Below are 27,655 nucleotides of genomic sequence, written 5' to 3'. Positions count from 1 at the left end.
GAGATCAATTTACATAATTTGGTTTTGAAAGGGAAAAATCCACCTAAGCAAAACCACTCAGCCTTAATACACAGCCATTGCTTATTCAGAGACATCACATTTAAAAGACTGTATTAACAAGGATAAAGTATTTGTGCTTCTTTTCCAGGAAAGTTTCCAAGATCAAAAAAAGCCTCTGTATTATTGAAGAATTTAGTCTCTCCGTTATTTCTAGAGCCTTTTGTTTAAGCACAAAAAAAAAAAAAAAAAAAGAGTATATATGCTAAACCAAAAGGCTGTGCTAATGAGCACCATACACAAATCGCCAGCAGCGCTGTGTGACGCAGAAAAGCAGCACAGCAATGTGCACACACAGTGTTGACAGGGGCTGGGTTTTATTGTCTATCCTTAGGAGTTCAATAGTGTTCTTAAATACAGAGATAAAACTAATATTCCTCTTTTAGTGACAGAGTTGACGATAAAAGGGGCAACCGAGTGAAGGAAGTCGGCCTGTGTGCACTCCAGCATGATGTCTGACCAAGGCTTTAGGTTATGACGGTCGGACCGGTGCGGCCGGTTCTTTCATGAAGCTGTGAAAGTTTCAGTGCAATAGAAATGAGAGGTGCCAACATGACCTGCAGAAAGGAAAGAGATGGCTCAGAACCGCGGAGGAGAGCGGCAGGCGCAGCCTACGCACGTCACATCCACCCTTCCCTCGCAGGCAGCTGGTGTCGGCCTGGGACACGCAAAGCTCGGCAATACTGACCCAAGGACCGCTCCAGGTTCACAGCACGAGCGGTGAGACCAGCGAGAGGAACGGCGCAGCGAGGGACCCAGTGTTACGACCGCATGCAGGTTCAGAGAAAAAACCCGAGTGCAGCTCCAGCATTGCTGCTACTACCCTCATTGTCCCATACTCCAAACTTTGCACCATCAGCACAGGATATTTAAACCCTAGGTTTAGTTTGTGCTTCTCAGAACGTGGGGTTTTTTAGTCCTTTTGTCAATAATGGCACAGTACGTTATGCAAAAAAGCTCAAAGACTATTCGCTGGGGAATATAAAATGAGAATTCTTTTCCTCCCATGCCTACAAGAAAGGTAAACAGCATTTTTAAATGATGTAAAGAATGCGCATTAAACTTAGCACAAAACAGGTCAGTGTCATCTTAAATACCACTGCATCCTTTTACCCCCGTTTGTTTGTTTCAAACAAGTATTTCCCACACTCAGTACAGGAAAGAGCTCATTTTATCCCTAGCGATGCACCATTTCAACCAGAAGGCCAGTTCAGGACTGAAACAGTGCCCTTCCACACCTGCAACCAGCCACAGATGTACGATAAACAAACAGGAAAACAAATCTGTTACTGCAGAAGCAACTGTGAGCAATTCTGAACAAGTAACACTTGCTACACACAGAGCTGGTTTTTTTAATACATCTATTTATACTGGGATTAAAGCTACCAAAGCTCTTGCTTCCAAAATACCAAGCACCTCCACATAGCTCTACAGAAAGCAACACTAAGCAAAGATTTAAGCTTTTTAGGAAGGGTGGGAGCCAGCGGTGCCGGTGACTGAGATGCAACACTTACCTGTGGGTCTTCATGTATCTTCTGAGCATCCTTCTCATAGCTGTCGATGTACAGCCGCACGGTTGCTCCAGCACTGCCAGTACCGCTTAGTCTGAAGATGATACGGGAGCCGTCGGAGAAGATGAGCCGCAGGCCCTGGTACGACAGAAGGGGAGAAGAGCCGCTCAGCAACGCGCCTCTTGGGTACCCGAGGTATTTTCCATGCAACCCAGTGTGGCTATGCCTGACCCGCACGATCCCTGAGCTCCTCCTCTTCAGGGAGCCACAGAAGGCTCCTCTCTTATCCTCTCCCCTCTCCCAGGGGTGTGAGTGTCCCTCCTAACCTAACTCTGGAGAACTTGCTAGAGTTCCTGAACACAAAGAGCGTTACTGCTGTAAGGTCCATCCCCCCAACACTTGCTGGGAAACAAGAGCCAGGGACTGATCCCCTGTCAGACACAGCATTACCAACCCACTGCTCTTCCACAAAAACAGGACGTAAAGAAAATGCTCCTGTCGTCCTACAGGCAAGGCAATAATTCCTGCAGGATTTCTCCATTATTCCTCCCCCTTACTATGCTTCCACATTGAGCTGTTAAACCAATCCATCATTTTTATTTCAGTAATCTCTGGTGACAGGTCACTCATATCACATGTGTTTAATACCTCTGTGACTTCTGGAGCCCAGAACTCAATCCCTCATTACAGCCACCCTGCACTACCACCTGCCCTCTTAGGGGCAAGGACATGAGGAGTGCCATCAGCTCAGGGACAAAGGCATCTACGGAGGATTCTCTCGCAGCAGCCTGCTGCTCTAGTGCCTCTCCAAGGCAGCAATTTGTCTCACACAGGGCAGGATCCCACCAGCAAACACAGGGCAGAAAAAATTTTCCAAGGGACAAATGCAATGTTTGACTTTAAAGCAGGTACAAACGCAACAGACAAGGACTAAGCCCAAAATACAGAGCGCACCACCCCTCCGAGGTCACGCTCAGCCCAGGTGAGGCTATGCCCACCTGGTTTCTGGAGATGCTTCCATCCACAGGATCACTGTACTCAAAATTATCAGCTTTCTCAACCGTGTAGACTTTGTCACCACACGATAGCTGCTTCCCCACAAAGGAACGGTCAAACATCACTGTCTCCAAATCCTTCATCATTTTGTTAGCTGCGTCTGCATCCACCTCTTCGTAGTCGTATCTACAACCAGTCACCACAAAACAAAGATTAGGGGAGGCTGTAAGAAGTAGCAATGTTTTGTGATGCCCTTGCTGAAACACTGTGGTTTGCCTTATAGATGTTCTCTACCCCCTTACTGGAGGGGACAACGGTAAGGAAAGAGAGGAGAATCTGTGTGCAGCAATATAGCTACAATCCAACGCAAATTCATGGGAGACACTGTAACTGTATCACAGGCATGTGGCGTCAGGAGAGATGAAAGCACAAGTTGTGCTGTTGTGCACCAGACAGATCGAAGACAGAGGGCTGGACTCCAACAACGCTGACTGCAAATAATTTATTCTAATTCTGCCGATAGGATCTCAACAGGTTGCTCACGATAACAGTCTGCCTGAACATCCTCATGTGCATCCCCACAGCAAAATGGGGGTGTGATTGCAGCCCATGATAACATACCAGTGCCAGCTTTGATCTCATTCACCAGGTAAGAGAGGCAGCAGAGTGGCTGAAGCACACATCAGCATCTGAGACTTTGTGCTCTGACTGCCAGTGTGATTTGCACCGCTTTCATTTGCCCGGCTGGCTAGATGAAGCACGCACAGGCTTGCTAACCTGCCTACCACTGCACTTACCTCGCTATGCAGACATACCTCTGGTGCTAAAAGACTGACTTTTTATTCTAGACTTTGGCATTTTTTCCACAGATTTAAATGGCTCAGATGTACGCTGGCTGGCAAGGAGGTGGGCGGAAGGAGAAGGCAAGCTCTTTCATTTGGCAATCTGAGACAGAATTGTCACATAGGTCTTCCAAGCTGAAAGATTTCTACCTAATGCTTTCCCTCCAGACAGCGTTTCCACCTCTGGTTATGTGCAGGTTGGTTCTCACTCCTTCCCTTTTCATCTTCCGTGTCTACCACAGTTCATATTAAGAGTATTTTGGGACTGGACAGAAAGTCAACCAGGTGAGTAACAGCCTAGGAGCTGGGCATCAGTTCAGTGAGACACTGCTATCACTGCAGATAATGCAAACTAACTTGTGATTTGTGGTCTCAAGAGACATACTGTTCCGATGGCAAAATAGCCTCTCGCAGGGAAAAAAAGTCTCCATTAAAAGAAAAAAAAAAAAAAAAGATACCTTGCATATATAACGTGTACAGCCTTTGCTGACTTTGATACTTACTAGATTCATGTTTGGAGTAACAAATCTTAAACTGGACATCATGGAAGGTTAAGGTGAACGCCCCCTGTTTTATTTAACCCAGGTATGTTGCAGACTGCAGCAAACTGCTCAGGGGTGTTTAAATTACTGCAACAGGACAGTGTTGCAAGTGTAACAAGGCAGGACCAGCCCTGCGGTAGCACCTGCTGGTGCCATTGGTGCCTGGGGCTCCGACCTTAGAGGGTGGGACACAGGACAGAGGTAAGCGTAAAGGCGTCAGGAGCGCTCTCCCCACCTGGTGAAGAAGTTCCTGCCGTATTTCTGCCAGTGATCCTTCATGATGTCCTCCACGCTCTGCTTGCGGGTGGCTAGGATGGACAGCCAAGCCAGGACAGCCCACAGCCCATCCTTCTCACGGATATGGTCAGAGCCTGCAGAGAGCCACAGCAGAAACACATTCTCACCTTCTTTCACACGAGAGCCTGTGCTACGGCCCTACCTTGTCTTCTCTCCTCCATTCAACTGGCAGTCGTACAAACTCACAAACGGAAGACATTTCATAAGCTCCATCCCTGCTGTATTGTTAAAACGGTTCAAGATATCATCTGCTTTTAGCTGTAGCCCAAATAAAACATTCGGCTCCTTTTAACACACACACACACACACACTCTCATTGTTCACAGATCCTTAATTCTGTTTCCGAGGAAGTAATGGGGAATGCACACTAAAAAGGTCATCAAAAAAAGGCAAATGCAAAGGAACAGCTTGGGAAGGACTAACATCAACCTCTTCAGGCAGCTGTCACGTACCGTCTGCCAAATCAGCATATTCTGATCAGCACATACTCTGGCTGAGCACCAAGAAAAATGTCAGCCCTCGCTGAGGAAGCCAAACCCTAATGACTCTGAAATTACCCCACAACGGAGAGCAGAGCAGCCCGTCAGGCAGCACCAGCCACCGGGGCTGGCAAACGGCTGCGCAAGGAGAGACCCCATTCACGCGTGGACACCGGCAGAGAGCCTCGCGCCTGCTCTCACTCCCACGCGCCGGGCACTGAAAGACCCTGTTTCGGCTAGCAGGGGGCTCCTCCACAGCGTGCGTGACACAGAGAGTAGGAAGCAGTCAGAGCCTGCCCAGCCTTGCCCTGGGAACACAGCGGACAGGGATTGACGGCGGTGGGGCAGGGACTGCGCAGCACCCAGGCCCTCGGGAAACCCGAGAGGGTGTTGCAACTTAGACGGCACCCTGAACACCTAAATTAAATGAGGGATCGAATGGCAGCCCAGAATACATCCAACTCTGATTCCAGGCTTCTTACGAGTTCGGAGTTGTGCCCCACAGATGCACAACTCCTGAGTTCTATCCTCTGAGCTCTGGAAAACTTCCAAACAGGTATTAGCGAAATCCCAAGGAGCCAGAGCATGCCTGCTAATGCAGAGAGCGCTCCAGAGCTGCCACTTTACTCTCTCAAGAATTACCAGAGTGGGCAATCATCTGGGGAAAAGGGCTGGGGGCTGGGGCACAGGTTACGTGGCGCTTTACACAAATCCCACTATTGTGGACGCAGCCATAAATTACCCTCACGGTCCTTTACAGCGGAGAGAGCTGCACAGAGGTGATGGAGAGGAATGCTAAATAAACAGAAGTCCCATGTGATGTATCAACTTATTGCTGGAATAAAATACCCAAGAAAGCAAGCAGGAATTCTGTCATGTCACATTACTCTAATTGCTCCTGGACTCCAGTCCCACTGGGTCACAGTTTGTTTCAATTTTTACTGGGTCTATTTGGCTGCTCCTTCATCTCTCTCCCCTTCAGCACTCACATTCTGTCCGGCTCCAAACAACTCCTCATTAACTTACTATCAAACAACCTTCCTCACCCCTTTTCATTCCTTAAAGTGCATTTGCCAGATGGACAACCCCCCTTTGAATTGCAGGGGGAGCCCAATACTCCTTAATCTGTCCCCCCACAAAAAACTGCTTCAGTTCTTGGCCACTGCATGGCCAAAATCTCAAACCTCTCTCTCGGCCCCGGCTGCAAATGGAATCATTCGCTTTGATTTGTAATGCAGAGTCACCTACCTATTGGAGGACGGAAAGAAACTGTGAGTTCATTGCTCATACAACAAAGGATGGAAACAATTTTAAGAGAGCTGCTCGTTAGAGACCATCTCCTATCAGCAGCTCCATGAATCATTTGCTGCTTTTTGTTTTTATTTATTTACTGAAATGCCAGTGCCCTCTCATTAACCGAAGTCCAGAATATGAACTTAATGCATGCTGAAAATCACCCAGGGCAAAACTCCAAAATCTTTCTTTACTCATGATTTACTTCAAGATTTCTCTACAGAGATACATTTTCTGAAATTCTCCCTTCCTTCTAACCTGAGGCCAAACCCTGTGTATCAGAATAGCATTTGATTGCTAAAATACTGAAGACTGCTTCAGCCCCACAGCAAACTGCTTTCAGCCAGAGTCTGTGACCCCATTTCCTCAGCTACAGAAAAGATGGGGTAATTCTTTTATGTCAAGTTGTGCACCCCAGTTCTACAAAGCACTTAATTTCAGGCATTTGGGGATTTAAGACCATCCCTGCTCTGTGGGACATCCATGCACAGCCTAAAATGTTTTTCTGAAACACGGGGAACAAAAACACTTAAGGTTCGAGCTTGGAATCATCCAACCTAAATTCTCCCAAGGCCCTGTGCCTCGCATATCCTACCAGCTGCCTCTGGTCTTCAAAGATCTTTCAGAAAATAGGGAAAACAGTATCTCAGGGAGAACTCAGACCAGATAAAACGCAGCCTTTGCGCATGAATTAGGTGCTGACCTCCTGCATGCAGGGAAGGTCTCATTTCCAGAGTCAGGATGTTAAAACCATGTGGTAGGTGCCACGGGAAAACTCAGAAACTGCCGAGGCCTCCCAGGAACACGGTGCATTTTGAGCACGCCACTCCGATGCAGAGCAAAATTTGCTCGCTTTAACTTCCCTGCACAAATAATAGTTTTGTGTCACGTGCACACCCCTAGTAAATTCCTTAAGATGTTCACTTTGTTTCTCGGTAACTTAATAACTTGCTTAGACTGTTCAAAGGCAAGTGTTAATTTAAACTTTATAAATCATACCTTGTTTTTAGAACAGGAAAATGAGGGCCCTATTAAGCTCAGAGATTTAATAGTGACCTGAAACCTTCCCTAATAAAACTGCATGCTTCAAACCATATTTCTTCCAGAAATGAAAACATTTAGAAGGTTTTCCTGGCCACCAAGAGTTGAAAAATACATTTAACATTGCACTTAATCCCCATAGACGCAATGACCGGGCTAGTAAAGAGGCCCTTAAACTTCCTGCATATCTGCATATGCCTTCCTAAATAGCCAAAAGGAGGACTAGCTCTTGCCTGACAAAACTTTCAGCATTGTGTTCGTTTCTACCAGTGATTCTTGCAAGCTTTTGTTTTATTATTTTAGAAGCATTAAAAACTACACATGAAAGAGAAATCCCAAGCTACCCAGCGCCATAAAGAACTAAGAGAAGGAATAATACCATCATTGGTGAAATCAGGAACACTGACTTACCAGTACCAAAGCTTTCCTCTCCACACAGAGACAGTTTGTTTGCATCCATCAAGTTTCCAAAGAACTTCCAGCCAGTTGGAGTTTCATACAAAGCGATCTTTGTAGCATGGGCCACCCTTCAAAGGTAAGAAGGCTAAGTCACGTCACAGCCGGACTCAGCGCTCCCATGTGAAATGCTGCAGTAGGAGCTTCAGTGGCCACCAAGCATCTCCTTTGGGGTAACACTGAAGACAGGTCATGCCACTGTTCTGGTTTTTTACAACCAACAATTCTTTGTGCAGCAATCCTCTTATTTTATCCCAGTGTAACATTTGGGAAATGGGTGGGATGCGCAACTGAAGGATAGATATAAAACACATAGCTTTCCTAAAGTGATTTAAGTTGTAGATCTCAAAGCATTTAACAAAGAAAGTATCACTCTCAAATAAACAAAATAAATAAAAAGGTGGGGAGGATCATTTGTTTGGGCTTAGCTGTAGCAAAGAGAAAGAGCCAAGAGCAGAGCCCAGCTCTGCCATGTCCCCAAACAGGATTTAATTCATTAAACTTCACTGCCTCCCCTGGCAGCCAGCCCGCAGCAGCCCTGGCACCGCTTCACCCTTCAGGGGGACCATGCACTCACTCCCCGCCACAGACATGTGTTAAACCACAAAAAAGGGACAGACCCCTCCTCGCAGGGCTCCCCTCCCCTCTCCCACCACACACAGAAGTAGTGCTACCTATCGAGAGCCCCGCTGGTGGGCATGCTCCGGGCAAAGCCACGGACGCCGGTCTGCTGGAAATAAGGGATACTGAAAATATTGGCAGCGATGACAGCAACAGAGTCGGAGGGGTTCACAAAGAAGCCGTGTTTCCCAAGAATCATGTTGCGATCCTGGTGAAGACAAGAGAGAAACAGCTCTCATCCCCACTTAGCACAGAGAGGCTGCAGTGGCAGAAGTTGTTCTACTTGGCAGGCGCAGCCTATAAACCCAACAACTCACAGCGATTTTTTGACTGCACTGAAATAAATACAGAGTTTGAGAAAGTTAAATAGCAACACCTGTATAGCATTGCACCTTCCTGCTGATTTCTCACAGCCTTTAAAACTATTTAAATACAGTTTGGACTGCATTATTAACACAGTAGCCAACTATTGCCACAGTGGCAAACTGCAGCAAGTGGTTCATTTCCATTCACAGTTACAGAAGGGGGAGAGGGAGGGGGTGAAAAAATAAAATAGGTCTTCAACCTCCATCCTCCTCTGCTTAAAAGCAGCTGAGCAGTACTCCCCCACAGCTGACTAAGGGGCAAAAAAGGTGAATACAGAAGAGCCCACTTACCCCGTCTCCATCAAAGGCAGCTCCAAAGTCATACTCTCCTGTTTTCATGGTCTGGACCAGGTCAGCAGCGTAGGTTAAGTTGGGGTCGGGATGGTGGCCACCAAAGTCCTCCAGCGGGGTGCAGTTCACAGCTGAATTTGCTGGGGCTCCAAGCTCCTCACACAGGATCTTTTTTACATAAGGGCCCACAACTATCACGGCAAAACATGGAAATGAGTCAGCTCTGCACCAGCCACATAACCAGCCAGGCCTCTGGTCTTCTGGGTTTGGGCCAGTTTATGTGGTTTATTGTACTAAAGCACAAGTGCTCACATCAAAAGCCTCAAGCAGCACATAGGTGTGCTTAAGCTTGCTCTTATCCAGACACACAAGTTCCTGCCAAAGCAAGCTCTTCAGCTGAGGGGCTGTCCCACTAAATAACTGAAACCACTCACGGGTTTAGAAGTGAGGATGAGCCTATGCCAGGGGCTCAGCGCATGAGCCAGGATCCCACTGTGAAGGGCTTATGCCCCAGGTGCACAGAGGTGTGAGTATGACAGCCCCATATAACAGAACAAAATACATGTGTGATTCACAGATATCCAGCAGTACAACAGGATTTACTGCTCTCAAACACTAATGATGTAGACAATAAAAAAAAGTAAGTGAGCATAGGAATGGGAATGGTCTGGAGACAAGAGAAACAAGATGGTAAGAAAGCTAGGGTGCTCCTAAAAATGTCTATGGTAAAGAGACTCACAAGCTTGGCTTGTATGTTAATTTATATAAAACAGTCCAACAGCCCCATTTTTGTACTGAAATTTCTATGGGCAGATATTTGCCTAACTGCTGTGACCTCCATGGGACACTGATATTAAGTCTACCAGGGCAGCTCTGACCACACCATCAGTGCTAACCGGCTCTGCCTCTCAAGCATGGATTGACACGTGTGAGCCACACAGCATCCCCCCAAAACCCCACTGATATTTCTGCCCTAGGTCAACTCCTGAGATCAAACATTTGAAAAAAGAAAATAATGTAAAGCCATAAAAACTTTGCCTGCAAAATGCAGGATGTTACAAAACAAAACCCAAATTTAGAGGTGTTGTATAGGAATTCCAGAAAAAAAGCTTTCCCTCTGAAGTAGGTGGCAAAGCCCCAAGGACACCCAGCCACCCACAATGTCCCAAACCTAAGCCCAGCCATACCTCCATGCATAGCGTCTATGCGAATCTTGAGGTGGTTTTTCCCTGAAAGCAGTTCCTTTAATGCATTGAAGTCAAAGATGTTCCTGAGCATATTTGCATAAGCTTCTACCGAGTCCACAATTTCCACTGGGAAAAAAAAAAAAAAAGTAAATGGAGACCAGTTCTCACAGTCTGAAATCTTTGCAGAAATGTAATTTTGCTACACATGGCACAGTGCTGACAGTCCCTAGTGCAAAGGGCCAGGGCTCAGCACAGAGCCTTTGAACATCCCATAGAATCATTTCACAAGGACAACAGTAATGGTCCTATATTAAGAATTTAATTACGGGCTGTCACGGCTAACCAGGTTACAGACCAAACAGACCAACAAAACCCTTAAGACAGTCACTGCTATGGCTTCCTGGACTTCTTTCAAGAGGGCTCAGTCCCACTCCACTTACTGGGAGAGTGGAGATTAAAGGAAAAGGGGAAAAAAGTAATATACATACATACAAAAACTGATCTCCAATTTCCACCAAAGTTGATGGGAACTGTGCACCTAATAGTCTGAAAAAGTTGCACCTTTGCAACTAACAGGCAATATAAAGTTAGAGCCCTGAAAACCCCATTAACATAAAAATTCCACTATACAGAAATGGGGACTGAGAAACACCAACTTTTATGATCTTTGATTTATTGTTGTTTTAATTATAAGCATAAGTCACCAGGAGATGGTAAAAAATACGCACAGTAAGCGTTTTTCAAGTCTTCTTTTAATGCATTTTCATCTTTCACTGCTGACTGACAGAAGTCACGTGTGACATGGCTTTCCTACTCACAGAGGCAGCTTTTATATGTGAAACCATGGGGAAAAAAAAAATCAAAGATTCAACACTAACACTATAGTTTTTAAACCAGGAAAAGGCACTTTAACTGCAGAGTTGTCTGTTTTGCAAGTACATGTTAATGGTAGCCTTACAGACAAAGTCTCTAATTTTAGTGAAGTTTGATGGATCAGATTTACCTATCTATTTCGTAACAACCACCTTTCATAGGACAGAAACAATGATATAATTAAAGTGTCTATAAAACATGCGATGCAGGCCAAAAAAAAAGCCAGGATGCCACCCGCGTGACCAGGAGCAATGTCCTTGCTTGGGTTCTCCAACAGATGAGGAGAGGTCAGAATGGCCTCGTCTGTCCTTCAGAAGCACCAGATGTCTTTGCCTGTTTATGGGCTAACTCTACCCAAAAGGAAACTTCCCAAGAAGAACAGTTGTTTACCTGTAAATGGTTTAAATTTGTTCTCCAAGTCGAACTGCTGTTTCCCAATGGTGCTCAGGTCCACGTGGAGATCTGGGCAGATTGCATACTCCTCAATTTTCTTGCTGATTTGGAAAATTTTATCTGTGATACCTTCAGGAGCAGGGCCTGCAAGATAAAATGGGCATATTTTATGCCATAAATGGGGGAAGGCATTAAAGAATCAGCCTGCGAAAGGAGTATACTTCAGAAGTACAGCAAAAGACCTGGGGCTGGGAATACCTCCCGAGGACAGGAATATCAGGGTACGAGGGGAGCAGATCAGTCACTTGCTCCATTTAGGGAAGCCCACTGCTTAGGGCACTGAATCTCTGTGATGTTAAAGACAGTTAAATTAGGTTCCTCAGGGTCAACACAAGAAACAGTCAAACAGAAACAAAGTAAATCAAAACAAACCAAGCGACCTTACCTCCATTGGCAATATTGAATTTAATGCCAAAATCTCCACTGGGCCCACCGGGGTTGTGGCTGGCTGTCAGAATGATTCCACCAATGGCTTTGATTTTCCTGATGATGCAGGACACCGCAGGGGTGGACAGAATGCCATTCTGCCCAATGACCAAGCGGCCAATCTGAAAATTAAAGAGCAAACCAAACTCCTGTGAGTCCCAAATCCTAAAACCAGCAACACCACCAAACCCCCAAACGCTGGCGACAGGTAAACTGGAGCGCCCAGGAAACGTGCTCACGGCAGAGGTGCTGCTTCTCTGCAAGCAAACTCCCTTGTTCCTGGGAGGCTGCCAGAGTTCTCTGCACAGTGAACGTCTGACCCTGCTCTGTGGTGCCCTGTTAGCATTTTCCTTTATGAATGCTGCAGCTCAACTGGACACGGCAGCTTGCACTGAAGAGCTGACCCTTCCAGAGGCACCTAAACAACAACAACAATAAAAAAACCAAACCAACAAGCCCCGTTGGCTATGGTCTCAAACTTTACTTTCAGAAGACACAACGGGACTGAGAGAAGCTAAAAGAAAATAAAAATCGATGATCATCACTACTCCCACGGGACCAGCTGCAGATTCTCTTACTCGCAGCGGCTAACACACCTCCTTCCCATAAATTTAGTAATATCACCGAGATTAAACCCAGACCAATGCGCTAAGCAATACAAGGTAATCAGGATCCAGTTGCTGGAGTTCATGTAATAAAACAGAAGATGAATATTTTTCGGGAAGAACATGCTCTTTACCATAGCCCCCAAAATGAGGTGACGGAGATTTAAAAACATACCAGACCACTCTCCATCAACCGAGGAGATTAGACCCTGTATACAACCGAGAAAAGAGGAAGAATTCCATTCAAACACAAACCAGAAAACAAAAGGCAGCGTTCCCAGACTGAAGGTCCACATTGGGTGCTAAGCCAAGGGCACTGGATGACTGTGATTCCTCTCCTGCAGCACTGCCTGGTGCTAAGCCCCTGCTTCGCTGCTGATCAGTTATTACATGCTACAGCTGTCACAGACCAGCTGGGCGAGTGAGGTGCCGCTAAAAGAACTGCAGCTCTAGCAAACAACAAGCATAAATGTGAAAGAGCAGTTTATAAACTCAGAGTGAATGCCCTTCTTCCAGCTGGCCATAGTAGCCAGTATTACAGCCCTCACAGCGCCTATCTACCAGGCTGATTGCACTCGTTTATTATGCCACATGTTTAATCTGAAGCAGCCCAACCTACATAGGTTTTGCTTTATTCACCATTCTCAGTCCAAGCCAGCAGACCTTGTCTAGTGTTTTATTCCGGCATCTGAGTCTTGCTCCTTCACCTTCACCGAGAATTAGTGTAGTGCCCAGGAGGCTCCTCTCTAAAACTTCCTCTTTTGTCTCCCAGCTTCCCTTCAAGGGTCACATTCAGCTGCAACACCCCTCTGCAGCAGGGCTCTGCCATGCCTCGCATGCCGCCCAAGGGATGCTGCAGAGGATTGGCAAAACAAGGGGGTTTTCCTCCCAAACGCAGAGTGGCTGCAGGAGAGCTGGGTGAACACACCAGATCCGTTGTCCTTACCCAACTCGTCCTTCCTGCACAGCCAAACTGCAGCTTTTCTATGTGCACTGCAGCTCCTGCAGCGAGGAAGGAAAAGAAGAAAAACTTGTCCTTGTACAAGCTGCTCTCTGATCTGGGGTCTTCCTTGGCTTTCAGAGGTTTTCAGCTGCCATTCCCCACCCATCCAATGCTAAATCCTTGGTGGTAACCACTGGAAAAGGCTGCTCCGTGTAGCAGTGTGCTGAGTAATTTACACTTTATCTTTTTTAATTCTCTGGAATTTCTTATGAGAAAAATCAAAGGATATAACAATGCAGAAATATCTTTCACAGAATGCTCAAAACAGACCTGTTCACAAGCAGATGCACTCTGAGCAGCGTTTGGGTTACAGCACTTCAAAGCAATCCAGGCAATACTTCAACCCGGTTTTACTGAAAACCCCAATGAAACGCACACAGGCAATGAAGGAGAGCTCCTTCGACCTCCCTCCTCCCCCCAGTAACGCAGGCTGATGCTTTGACACCAAAAACATGTTTTCCATGCCAAGAAAGCCAATGTCTACAGCTGTACCATGTCATCAGTACAGCCTTCCAGTCTTCCTGCATCCCGAGACACACCAATCCTATACACTGTGCCACAGTTACAACTCCAAACAGAGACATGTCTATACAAGCCACGTTAAAGGGACAAACTACCTCGGTCATTTCCTTTAACCAAATAATCATCATTTAAAACACGCAGTGTGATGCTACCAACGTAGCAAGTGTGCTTGGTGCAATGTGGAAATCCCGCTGATCCCACATTGGTAGAGATAACAGTACCTATCTCTGCCACACACCGACAAAAGAGATTTTCACATACTCAAGAACACCACATACATGCCCTCCTCGTGGTTTTTTTATATTTGAAAACATCCTTGCACTCATCCCTTCTAGTCTATAGAGCAAGATGAGCACAATGCTGATAATCACAGATATTAGGCAGAGCATATCAAAATGATCAATGAAAAATGTCAACACTGGCAGCAAAACCAGATTTTAGCCAGACATGGGCCACAATGCTGAAAAGAAATGTATGAGAAAAGTCTCAGCTGGTGAAGATCAGTCTAATCTCACCTTTACCAGCAGAAAATCTGTCCTAGTGTCAAACAGTCCAAGCAGCAGGCCTGGCTCTTTGTGCACATTTTTGAGCTCTTCATCTCAGCCCATACACTGACTTAAGGGGAACACATTAATTTTCAATGCCAAAGGACTTTTTTTTCCCCAAGATGGAAAATACGTTGATTTTAAAAAGGAAAAAAAAAAGTTATCTCCTCCTCTTCTCCCATTCATTACTAATTACCCTGTTGTGATCAGATAAGGTTTTCTGTCAAACAAATTCCTAAAAACCTGTCTTTCAGTGTAAAGTTTGGTCTACACTAAAAGACCCAGGACAGACAGCCAAATCTTTTATTCGTAAGAAGCAGAAGGAAACAGACAAAACCCCAGTGCCCAAGAGTCTCACAGCGCACAAACCGTGCACTGCTGCAAACAGACAAGCCTTCTGTTCTGCTTCCAAAACAGATTTCCAGCACAATCAGAGATCACTGCAAAGGTTGCCACTCACTTGCTAACTCCCATCTTACTGTGATTTTCAGAGGCTCCTGGTGTACTTATCACATAGCCACAACTTGTACCCGTTGAGAAAGAAACAACCGCGCTTTGCCTTTTCATTTGCCGAGCAGCTCAGAGAGTTTCTGCCAAGCTGCCACTGAGCAGCGAGCTATGGCTTTACCTGCTACTTTGCTTCTGAACAGTATCAGGGTTTTATGATCTGATGGACAGACTATGAAATCCACAGGTGCCAACAGCTTGTCGTATGTCAAAACACAAAACAAGAGCGCACAAAACCCAAGCAGTATTTGTTTCTTTGCTGCATGTGCATTCACACATACTTTTGTCCAACTGCATCACTTAAAAGTAAAAAAAAGCGTCATTTCTGTGCAACCAAACTGAGTTTCCATTAAAAAGTTAACTATAGCAGTTGAATAAAATCTTGGGGGAAATTAAATCTTATAGTGACTTATTTATTATGGTTTTCTGCATTTATCAGCTACACAACTATAGGAATTGAGTCATTTAACGTTTACCAACCCCATTGGCAGCAGCCATTTGGACTATCAGTTCCACTGCAGACTTATTAAGGTATCTCCCATCACCTCCAATTACCATAGAAGATCCCTGTCGATCTCTTAGATCTATGGAAAAAAATATACTCTGGATAAAATTCTGCAAATAGTTCATCTTGGATTCAAAATAAAAGGTCTTCTTCCGTAGTCCACTGGTTCCTGGTTTCTGATCATTGTAAGGAGCTGTTGGCATAGTCAGCACAGGCAGAGGAGTATCTTCCATGTTCTTTTTTCATATAAATGCATTTAAAAAGTTACGCCAAAATACAAAAAAAAAAAATCAATCCTGACACCAGCAATAGCCCACCTATTAGACAGAAGTTCAGTGAAGTTGCTGAGCACCCAAAAATAGCTCCCTGAACCTTGAGCTGAATGTAGTTTCTGTAATAGAAGACGTTTTCTTGCACTTGTTGTAGAGGATCAATGTCACCGAGAACATCCAATTCCACGCTGCTGTCCCTCACTGAAATGGCTGGGAAAGGATTTTTGTCTTCTTTACCATCTCCTGCTCTCCGCAGGCATAGCTCCTTGCCATTCTGCGCTATCACCCACTGGAGCCCAGCACCGTCAATCCATCTGGTTCTCCCTCAGGGCAGGGGTGCCGGGGGACGTGGCGAGCAGCTCAGCCCTCTGCTCGGATGCGCCGATGGGCTGCCCCGGCGCAGAGCTCAGCGTTTCACCAGCCAAGCAGATCTGCATGGCAGTGCCAGGCCACTGGCCGGGGCCGGCCGTCACGCCGCTCCCCAGGGCGGCAGGTCCCCAGGGGGTAAGCCTCCAGCGGGCATGGCAGCACTCCGCTGGAGTTATTTTGCAAAGCCTGGTGAGTTAAAGGTCACTCTTAAAATGGAAGGCAAGAGATCTGTTAGCTAGTTCGCTCACACAGCTCCTGCTCTGACAACCTGACTTCTCCATGGTCTCCCTCTCAAACCCAGGAACGTTATGCACAGGGAGTAGTGGGTCAACTTTTGTTTGACTAAGAAAAAACCCGAGAGTAGCTAAAAAGCCACAAGACCAACAGTTGCAATTGCATACCCACACAAGTCTCACTAAGGGCAAGTGTATGCATTTGGAGTCACTAAAAACCACAAAAAAATTACCAAATGTCTGATAAAGCTATTCATTTTGGAGCAGCTTAAACACATACAGAAGAGAGACAGATACCAAGAAACTTCTGTGAAGCATCATCTTCCTGAATAAGGGAAAGGTAACTTTGAATGCTACGTTGAAATTAAGAGTTTCCCCCAAACCTCTTCAAGAACACTCGGAGGCCTCTGTCCATGCTGCTGGAGACAACTTATAGATATTACTGAAGCAATTAAAGAACATACACTTTATCACGATTCAGTTTGTCCCCTTATTAGAAGCAGAGAGGGAAAGGAGATGTGTACACAGCTGAATTGTGACAATTTACAAAGGTAAAATGCTCACGGGACTGTTTCCGAAGGTGCTGATTCTGTCATTGCTCCAATAATTGACAGATTTTATTCCAAGGGGTAAAGAGAACCTGTTATATGCATCAGCACATTAAAGTTGAGCTGGGTAATCTGTATGAGACTGAGGGGAAACCTCATGGCAGAAAAACAACTTTAGAGAGAAAGGCTCTACCTGATGATCTATGAAAGTTGACCTGGGTCCTCCAAGGGAGCTGAAGAGCCAGGTGAGCTTCCCTAGGGAAGGAATTTAATTCAGGTTTGCTCTCAGAAAGCAAAGCTATTTGAGCCATCTGCGGGACCCCAAAGGCTGCTGCCCCACACACCCCTACCCAGGCTCACCCACAGGGCAAGCACTGGCTTTGGTAAACACCAGGATGCTGCAGGGCGCCGGCCTAAACACACCGCACACAAACCGTGCCGCCTCATCCATCCAGAAATCTCTTCGCTCACAGCCCCAGAGGCAACTTATTTAGCATGGGCTCAGAATTTCATTCCTTAATTCCTCTCTTTTCCCCACCAAACCACAAGTAATGTGTACAGAACTAGCACAACACATATTGTACATCAACAGTGAGACTGCCTGGGATATGCAGCTAGAAACAATTGGTTTGTGCTTTGTACATCCATGCTCTTTCAGCATCCGGCAGCTGAGATGCCTTTTATTTTCATGCAAAGGCAGAGGTTTCCCTCTAGTGGCACAGAAAACAAAATCCAGCTCCCAAAATGAGCTCTGAAGAGCCTCACGCCAGACAAGTCTCCTGGCAGGAAAAGGCCTAAGCAAGCTCCTTCCCTTCTTACTCCCACAAGATAAACTTACTGCCCTGAAAACGCTGCGGCATTAAGTGACAGGAGGAGGGCACAGGCCACTAACCAGCTCCCGCGGCTACACAAAGAAGATGCACATGGACTTACTGGCAGAGAAAAGGCCTATGGAGGGTGAGAAATTTGTGTGTGTAATTAAGCACACATGTACTGAACAAAGGAATCAAACTAAATTAAGCTGGGGAGGAAGGTGACGGTCATTAGTGCCATGCTTATGTACATGAAATGCAACACGTTCTATCTATAGGCACTAAAACAGTGCATATAAAGCATAGGGTAAACAATAGCATATACACCAACCCTGCCTTTGGGGAGCCTACCTGGTCCCAGGGCCTTCCTGCAGCACATGCATCACTATTTGGGATAAACTAAATCACCAGTAATTAGCCAGCCAGGACCAGTACAGAGGTTCATGATCATATGGTTGCCAAAAGATTCAGAGGTGAAAAAATGCTCACCAAAGGTGGATCCTGACAACCTTAAGGACTGGAGAAGAGACTGTGGAAGTATCATTTGATCTGTCATCTGGGGGCTTTGCTTGGATGACCGTGATCATTACAGATCACTTACAGGCTGGAAAGGAATTCAGCAGGTCATCCACTCCCACCCTAGAACTGATGCAGGATCAAATACGCCTAGGGCATCCTCCAGAAACCTGATACAACTTGGTTCTTGAAATCTTTGTCTTTAGGTAAGCTGTGCCAGTGCATAATTAGCCATGCAGTTAGAAGTGTTTTCCTACAGTCTGCTGTCCACCTTCTTTGCTGTGGGTTAAGTCCTCCAGAGCTGAGACAGAAAACAAATTCATCATAATCCTCTTCCTGACACAACTCACACATTAAAAAAATCCCTTAGCACACAGATGCTGAGCGCCCTCTCTTTGCCACAGTAAACAACCCCAATCTCCTTAATTTTTCCTGTTGGTTTTTATTTCCTCCGTCTCTTACTCCTCATGGCAGTGAGAGGCTGGTGAGGGTGTTTTCCCATCCAAACAGCTGATCTGCCACAGGCAGGGACATCTGCTGACTTAGCTGCCCTTTAATTCCCTTGCACTTCAGACATGCAAGAACAGAGTTAAATCAAGAAACTAACTGTTGACTTTGGTTAATGATAATAAAGGCAAACAGGGCTATTCTGAGAGGACTTAAACTTCAGTAAAACTTTGCAGAGCACCCAGCTCCTCCCTTGGCTCGATACAGTCAGCTCCTGTGCCATCCCTTCTCCCCCTGCGTGAGCTCTGCCATCTTCCCTCATCCCACCCACCCAGGCCTGCGGCTGTCTGCAGCCTTCCCCAAGCCTGGGACCAGGCAGCCAGGCTCTCCCGGCTTCACACCCCAACACTACCCCACCCTTAGCACAGCCTTCCTCCGAGCTACGATCTCGTATTTTGGAGTGAACAATAACTGTCTCTTCTCATCCCCTGCAAACACCCTTGGGGCAGGCTTCTCCAAGGTGCCAGATGCCCTCTCCTCCATCAGCAGCCCTTCTTATCCTCTCCTTTCAGCTTATGCCCATTCCTCTCTCCCTCCTCTCTCTTCCTTCCATGAGCAAATAAAGCCAATGCACCTGCTGTAGAGCTGTGTTTTGCTGCAATCTTTCTTTTCCAGCTTTGCAGGAATTTTTCTGACAGCAAACAGCTGGTAGTAGGCATTACCTCTTTATGCTCTTTTTCTGTGATTAGTTAAAAAGGTACACAGCATGAAATCTCAGGGAACAAGTGGAGTAAAATCAGGTATTTTACACCTATTTTGTGACTTGCCTTTAAGACAGAAATCACATTCCCCTAACTCCTGCTCACAGAACAGTTCCAATCCCTGAGCTGCCGCCTGCACGCTCACCGTAAGAGGGTGCCAAGAGCCCTGCACAACCCTGCTGCTCAGCTGCCAAAACCATGCACTTGCTGCCTGAACACAGCTCTGGTCCAGGCAGCCACTGCTGCGTGATGTTTGGCAATACCAACACAAATGGCACCAACATAAAATAAACAGACCAAATGCAAGCCTGTTAGTTGTTGCCTCAACTGCAGAACTCTTGGTTTCTGTAAGAATTAATTAAAAATCTAGGTTTTGAAGTTGCTGTAGAGATTCCAGAGAGGCAACAGATCTGCCACCATCTTGACAGCACGAGTGCATATACATGCAACCACGTACATAGAAGTCACTCCAGAATTAAGAGACAATTTTCTGTACCTACACTGCACCCCAGTTAAAATTAAGAGACAAGCTACAGGGGTGGCAGAGAAAGGGCTCTGCAGGGCTAGGGATGAAACCACCATCTGCAGGGCTGCTACAGAGTGACAGGCTGCAGGTTTGTCACACAGGTAGAGGCTGATCCACCCTTTTCCTGGAGAGAAATACACACCAGCAAGCAAGATTGAGAAACGTTCTGTTCAAAGGTCAGCTCTTCAAAGAACATCCGTATCTGCATGTTACCTTGGACTGCCCTGGCATTTATTGTCCTGCCCCTGCACCAGGGGATGGAAGAGGGATTCCAGCTGGTTTACCTCAAGCAGACACAAGAATGCTCCAGGATTTCTGGCCCCAGCCTAGTGAGAGACAGCCCCTTGTCCCTGGGTCCTCCTAAACTGAACCCAATAAATCCAGAACTACAAAATGCCGACAATGCTGTGGAGCAGAGGGAGGGCACTGGCTGGCTCAGCCAGATGCTAGTGTGACATATCTGCTTAAACCTTGCAGGATCAGGGACAGAAGCTCTGATTTGAGCTGTACAGAGCCAAGCTGATGACTGGTAGCAAACCAGTAACTCGCTGTATGTATACGTGCTAGTGAGGTGGCTACACGTAGTGGGGAACAGCACAGACAGAGGGGAGAGCGGGAGACATACACCAGCATTTTCTCAGAAGCTCACCAGGACGTGCTAGAGAAGCTTTGCCTGTGGGCCCAGCAGTCAAAAGCAGCTTAAGTACAGCAGCAGGAAAGAGGGCTGGAAGGGCTGTGCAGAGGTCACCTAGAGCCTGCCCTAGGCAGGGTCAACCCTACCCAAACCATTCTCATTAGAGGTTTTCCCAGGCAACACACTCCTTTCATTAGCCTTAAGCTTCCCAAAATGCTTTCTAATGCCTAACCTAAACCTCTGCTGTTGCAATTTTAATTCTTGCCCTATCCCCAGCAGGTCAGAGAACAATTCATTACCTTCCTCCCTGCAGCATCATCACAGACGTTCGCAGACTGCCAGCATGCTTCCCCATCTCCAGACTAAGTTCATTCCTTCCTCATTGACCCCACCTGCCCAAACTCAGGTTATTCCTGCTGGAGTCTCCCCTAAGACGACTGCACCCTCTCTGAGGGGCAGTACCCCACAGCAGGATCACAGTCCTGGTGAGACTATTTCCTAGGTTTCACTGACAACAACCTTATTTAAAAATCTAGCAACAACATTTGGTTTTTTGGATAACTGGATGGTACTGCCAGCTGTCTTTGTGGTCTGCTCATTAGATCTGCTGCTTAGTGTGTTACTCTGCAACCTGCACAATTACTATAAATGTACATACTACATTCATATTTTATTACTTCTGCCTATGCATCCTTCACGCACTTGCTCTTACTGATATCCTATCTTATTTCTGTTTCTTTCTAAGATATGTTCCAGTTCATCATTTGAAACATTAACCAATACATTGGCTAGCTCTGAGAGAACCCCACCATAGCGCATTTCCTGATGCTGCTGCAGCTCAGTCTTGGCATAATACCATAGCACCTATTCAGTCCAGCTCACCTATCCCAAACTTTGCCTTCACAAAGAGAAGGCATTAGACTTCCACCCTGCTGTCCTACCAGCAGAACCGGAGCTAAGGTTTCTGGTCATGCAGAGTCATTGTTCCAGGAGATTACCGTTAAATCCCCGTTAGTATGAATTTCAACTCCATCTGCTGGATTTGCAGAGATTAACTGCAAAGCACCTTAGCTCTTCCTTTGAGCCAGAGTTTCATTATTGTAGAGTTCCAAAAAGGCACTGAAACCGGACAATCTGACCGCTGCTTTAATAACCCTCAATTGTAAACTGATATAAGCCAAATAACTTTACAAGCAAAAGGAAGTTAAGCTAGTGTAAAAGCAGTCCCCAAGCTGTAAGAGCTGCTGCATGCATGGTTGTCTTCTAAAACCTGCCATAATCTGAAGCCAGGATATATCTGTATGGGAATGCTCAGGGCATAACCAGTCTCTATTTCCTTACTTCAGATAGCACGTCTCAATTTCTCCTTGGGCTCCTGAGAAAAACTGTAATACAAGACAGACCAGAGGTTTTTCCTAATGGCCTGCAGGACCTAGCGTCACTGCCTCTAATTCTGGTACACAGGGATTGCTTTTTGGAACAACTTCCTTTATGATCACTTTAGTTTGATATTTTTAATACCAGCTGCTTTTACTTAAAGGGAAGATCTGACCCTGAGGACTGAGAGCATTTCTTCTTCAGGATAATGACAATTGCTGAACGGATGAAGGTCTGTAAACCGACAAGGCTAAGGCTGACTGCACAGTGCTGCGTGGAAACAGGAACAACAACAAACGTCGGTTACAGATTTCTTAAAAACCAGGTAAGAAAACAAGTGAGGCTGACGTAAAGGTGAGCAATAATGAACACTTCGCATGAGTAGGCCCAAAGCAGATCACAGACATGCCAGTCCCACTATGCCCACCCTTCCACAGCTGGGATGCTGAGTCCAGGAACACGGGCACACTCTAGCCAGGACCTGAACATGGCTATCCAAGCTTGCACTGCACCACACTGCTTATTATGGGCTCAGTGGCACCACTGGAATGGAAACTGGTCTGGAGGCAATGGCGGAACAACACAAAGAAAAAGGGAGCAGGGCTACAAAAAGTAGAAAGTGGCAAATAAAGGGCTGCTGAGCAATGCAATCGAGTTTAAACACTTGGTTTCCTTGGGATAATTGAGTGGGGGAAAAGGTTAATAGCATTGAAGCCAGGAAACCAAACTGTCTAGGGTACAGAGCAGTATTTCTAACAAAAGCATTGTTTGTCCTGCAGCAGCAAAACAAAACCAGGCTAGTACTTAACATGCAAAGCACTGCCTGGCATTCAAAACACCTCCAAGCAATTTGCTTTAATGTAGCTACTTTGCAGCACTTTGAAATCTGTTTATTTAAGAAGGAACCAGGGGCACAGAAAATTTGTTGAACAGCAGGTGACAACATTAATGAATCAACCTGATGCTAACTATGTGATCAGATCTAGATTTCTAGCTTCATTTCTGTGATTTTTGCCTATTTTTGACGTAAAGCTATGTCATTCTACTCTGACAAATGATACTCTGACAGGAGCTTTTTAATTACATGAAAAAAAGCTTAAGAGTCAGAACTATGTGTCAATAACATGAAGAAAACCTGGCACACAGACCAACCTAAAGCAGGCAACCTACACTGGATGCCAACTGAGAATGGCAAAACTAACAGTCTCTATTTTAGTTTACTTATATAAAAGCAAGCATAAATAGCATGAACACTCCTTAATCGTGCAACTACAAATTGAGTTGTTGCTAACTGATATATAACTAAGTACTTACACTTGACCACTCCAGATGGAAACAAAACTAAAAGTCACTTTAGCCTCCTTTCCTTGTAAAGCTAACAACCATGAACTGTGGTTTCTCAGGTTTCTCCTGTGGCTTGAGAGGACCATTCAACAAGATCTTAAAACTAAGTGATTTTGAAGTATTAATCCAATCACCTCTTAATCCCTAGAACCAGAAATACAGTTTTCCAGCACTTGCTTTGGTACAGGTGGCTGGCTGGCTGACTTTGGATCAGTGAATACAGCCTGGTATAACATACCTTGTTAATCAAGCAATCAGAAGAGCCATGTTAGAAAATACTGTAGCCCAAACTTCTCTTCATCCTACTTTTATTCCTTACTTCTTGTTTTCACTTCCACCACATTCATGCTATAACTACATTCCAGTCCTTCCCCACATGCATTGTAACAACCATTTCCCTACAGACAGAACAGTGCTGTTTGTTCAGTGTCCAGACAGGGCAATGCAGCCACCTCTGGAGTTTTCCCTATGTTACTCAGTATTTTTCAGCATGAGAATACTGTCTTTCTCTGAGATGTGCCTGCTGGAGTCAGGAGACCCTCCAAGAGCCCCAGCACTCAGACAAAACCACAGCCTCCAGGAACAAGCGTTCCCTGTTCTGCAGTACACTTTCTTACCAGTTAACAGTAGTAGCCCACCCTTCTTTTTGAAGGGTAGGCAACTTCTAGTTACTTCACATTTATTATGAAGAAACACGATTTTCATAGGCTCTTACTCAACTACAGTGTGGTAACTATCAGAGAAGCAATACTTGCAATTACAGAGAAAAACCACAAAGCAAGTGTCCCCTAACCATTCCACAATAGGAAAGCAAGTACGTAGGAATTTATTAAAAACTAACATTTCGCATTTGCTAAAGAAACTTTCTATTTTTAGTCACCTCATTTCTTGGAACCTGATGGTTTTGCCATTCTTTACTTTGGCAACACAAAACTTGCACCGTCTTATACCGGCCAGTGCCACTCAAACTCAGCCAGCAATTTTATGTCAAGTTTTCAATGACCCTGTGTTCTGCAAATCACTTCACTGTACCTCCTTCTGGTTACTTGTTCAGGCTATTCATTTCTTAAAGAATTTGGGGGATATTTTGCTCTTCAGTGCTCCCCTTTTGAGGTCTTTTTCCTCCTCTCTTTTAAATTGGATATTTACATCTACATTTTTGCAGTGCTTTTGACCTACCACTCCTCTTTGAGTCTCTGGGGGGAAAAAATGGGCTAATTCCATGGCACTCCACCGTACTCTGGCAAGCCTATACTACTACCTCTGTTCTGCTGTAATAAGGCTATGAAAAACCTGCATCAGTAGATGAATGGTAATGCTGTAATAGTGCCAAATTTTTGCTTGAAATAGTCTAACATTTTGTCTCAGGCCATGGCCTTTATCTTGTTTTACAAATTAAAAATCCAGAACAAATGATTTTAAAGTAAAACTTCTCACTTCATCTACTAGTGTCTTGGTTCTTAATCCACGTATTCTTCCACCTGTTTTCTTCCTCTACCTCCTGTTTCCTTTCTTGCCTTTCTAGAACATTTTCCTGACTTTAGAGCCAATTCTATCCTAGCACTCTGAATTCACGCGGACAAAATACAAGTCAAATGCCCGTTAGCAAGTGCACCCCTTGGGACCTGCTTCTGCAACTCTGGCAGAAAGCTCAGTGCTGCAATGCTGCACGTACGTGAGCATCTGCACACTCAGGGTGGAGGATTCAAGTAGCAACTGGCCCTTGACCCCACTTCCAGTAAGACACCTCATCAGACCCCAGCATGGTATCACCCTCACATCCTTGCTTACTTCTGGGAAAGGGCTGAGGTTCTGATGATGAACTCAGCCTGGAAGGCTGCCACATCCAACCATGCCCTGAGGTGCACATCCAAAAACCTGCACAAACTAGGGCTTTATCCCTGAGAACAAGTCTCCCAGTCTGCTTATTCATAGGGATCCAAGGTGCTGTCTGTGTGTGCAGTCAGGCAAAAATGCTGTATGTTTCTACTCCAACCCTTTCTTAGAACAAATAAATAAACAAGTGTCTGCCGCTTTTCTCGTCAGGGTAGGCTGCACTATCCATCACTTCCACAGGTGCACACAGCAAGGCCGGTGCTGCTCAGGGATGCTGGGACACAGACTGAAAGCTAACAGCTACCACAAATCACAAAAGACAAATTTCTACATGGCTTAAAAAGAAACAGTTATTTGCTTTTTTTATGCCATAAGGCAGCAGGTATCTCTAATTAGGTTTTTTTTGTTTCTTAAGAAGCCAGACACTTAAAAGGCACTGAGGCACCTGACTGCCACTGGGAGGCTGAAATATGTAACTAAGGTTTTACCCTGATGTCCAACCCTAGCCACCAAACATCCTCAGCCCACTCCCTCCTCGTTGGTCTATGAGGAAGAATGTTTGCTGCTGACAAGGAGTCAAGTGACCCAGGAGACGGGGATGTTTCTCATTTGAAAAAGACCAACCATAGTGAAAAACCTCCCTCTGCAAATTCAGTTTCAGTGCAGCTATCCCTATCAGCTGTGCCTGCTGGGCTTCTCTTGGGCTGACCAAGTGACAGAACAGAGAGGGATCAACAGGAATGAAGTCTCCAGCAGCGAGATGCAGTCCAGCATCGTGGAATTCTGTGTTGCTCCCCACCCTGCACACCTCACCACCTCCACGTTGCACCACTGGTTTTGCTGTTAGCTAAAAAACACACCCATGGCCCTGAGCAACAAAAAGCAGTACCAGGAAAACTGCACGCTCCTCCCCACCTCCGCACTTGCACGCGTCTGACTGCTCCTGCACGTACCACAGGGAGGCAAGGCTACCGGGTCACTTTTACTGCGTGAGACACGAGCTGTCCCCACGCTGAGCCTCCCCAGCGTATGTGTCACTCGCTGATTTGCTTCCACGCCACGTACACGCAAAGCGCCAGCGATTTCCCGCTGCCGCGGCCAGCTCGCCGCCCCCCCCGCCGCGGGACCAGCCTCCGGGCCGGCCCGGGGGACTGCCGTCTGCCCGCCGAGGGGCAGGGAAGCGCCGGGAGCGCAGAGCCCTACCCCGTTGGCGGCAGCGATGCGGACGATGAGCTGGATGGCGTCCCTCATGTAGAAGCGGCCGTCCCCCCCCCACCACCAGCGTGGCCTCTTGCCGCTCGGCCGCCGGCACGGTGGCCAGGATGCTCTGGATGAAGTTCTCGGTGTAGTTGGCATTGCTCTGGAAGACGGTCACCCGCTTGCGCAGCCCGCTGGTGCCGGGCTTCTGGTCGCCGTACGGCTGGGTCTTCACCGCCGCGATCCGCACCATGGCCGGCCGCCGCTGCCAGTTCCGGGCGGCCGCGGCCCGGGGCGGGGGGGAACCGCGGCTAGGGCCGGCCCCGCCGCCGCTCCCGCCCCTTAAAGGCGCCGCCGGCGCCGGGAGACGGGCCGGGGGGTCCCGGTGTCGCACCGTCGTTAAGGAGGCGGCGGAAGGCCGACAGCCCTCCTGGCGAGCCGCGGATCTGCGCGCCGGCAGGTCTCGGCGGGTGCCGGCGCCGGGCTCTGCGGGGAGAGGAAGGCGAGGTGCTGCGGCCGGCAGGGGCTGCACCAGCACCCCCGGGGCCTAGCCCCCTGCCACAGGGTCACACGCTTGCTTAGGTTGGAAAAGACCTTTAAGATCATGGAGATCAACCATTAACCCAGCACTGCCAAGCCCACCGCTAAGCCATGTCCCTAAGCACCACATCTGGACGTGGGGACTCCACCACTGCCCTGGGCAGCCTGTTCCAGGGCTTTACTACCCCTGCCATGAAAACATTTTTCCTAATACCCAAACTAAACCCCCCTGGCACAACTTGAGGCCATTGCCTGTCCTCCTATGGTTTGTCACCTGGGAGAAGAGACCAGCCCCACCTTGCTACCACCTTTCATGCAGCTGTAGAGAGTGACAATGTCTCCCTGAGCCTCCTTTTCTCCAGGCCAAACAACCCCAGCTCCCTCATCCACCCGTAACACTTGCGCTCCGGCCCCTACGTGTCCCTATGGCCACCATGGGGATGTCACCACAGGCCCTTACATGCAGGCTCTGGCACCCCAGGCCTCACCTCACCACCTGACACAAGCAGGAGACCCACCCCGTGCCCCCAGAAGGGTGGTCAGGGAAGGCCAGTGTCGGCAAAATCATGAAGAAGCTGCATTGTTACTATAGCACTAGTTCTCAAAAGACAGAGAATATTTCAGAAATTCACATTAAAGCTGTTACAGATGCTTTTTCTCCCAAATGTCTCCCATCGAACGAAAGAGGCTACTACCTGTGTTCAGCTTTAAAAAAAACAATGCTAGACTATTTTTTCTGCCTTGGTGGTACCTGGACTTGGAGCAAACTAGAGAAGACCGCAGATACAACTGAGACCTCTTCTCTCAACTTGTCCAGGCCAGGAAA

General features: G+C 46.7%; 1 protein-coding gene across 1 annotated transcript; it reads right to left on the bottom strand.

Annotated features, from left to right (window-relative positions):
* Nucleotides 1–357: 357 nt before the first annotated feature.
* Nucleotides 358–26,588, bottom strand: PGM1 (phosphoglucomutase 1). Its single transcript, XM_055815727.1, is given in 12 exon segments — nucleotides 358–614; nucleotides 1,572–1,706; nucleotides 2,567–2,750; nucleotides 4,184–4,319; nucleotides 7,470–7,585; nucleotides 8,189–8,343; nucleotides 8,792–8,982; nucleotides 9,979–10,104; nucleotides 11,242–11,388; nucleotides 11,690–11,852; nucleotides 26,296–26,364; nucleotides 26,366–26,588. Coding segments are annotated over 12 exon segments (1,689 nt in total). The 5' UTR covers nucleotides 26,543–26,588; the 3' UTR covers nucleotides 358–524.
* Between the last annotated feature and the right edge of the window lie 1,067 nt (nucleotides 26,589–27,655).

Source organism: Falco peregrinus, chromosome 10 (genome assembly GCF_023634155.1).
Source record: "Falco peregrinus isolate bFalPer1 chromosome 10, bFalPer1.pri, whole genome shotgun sequence".
Classification (NCBI taxonomy): Eukaryota; Metazoa; Chordata; class Aves; order Falconiformes; family Falconidae; genus Falco; species Falco peregrinus.
The sequence above is the reverse complement of the archived record's forward strand: the minus strand, read 5'-3'. Positions and strand labels throughout refer to the sequence as shown.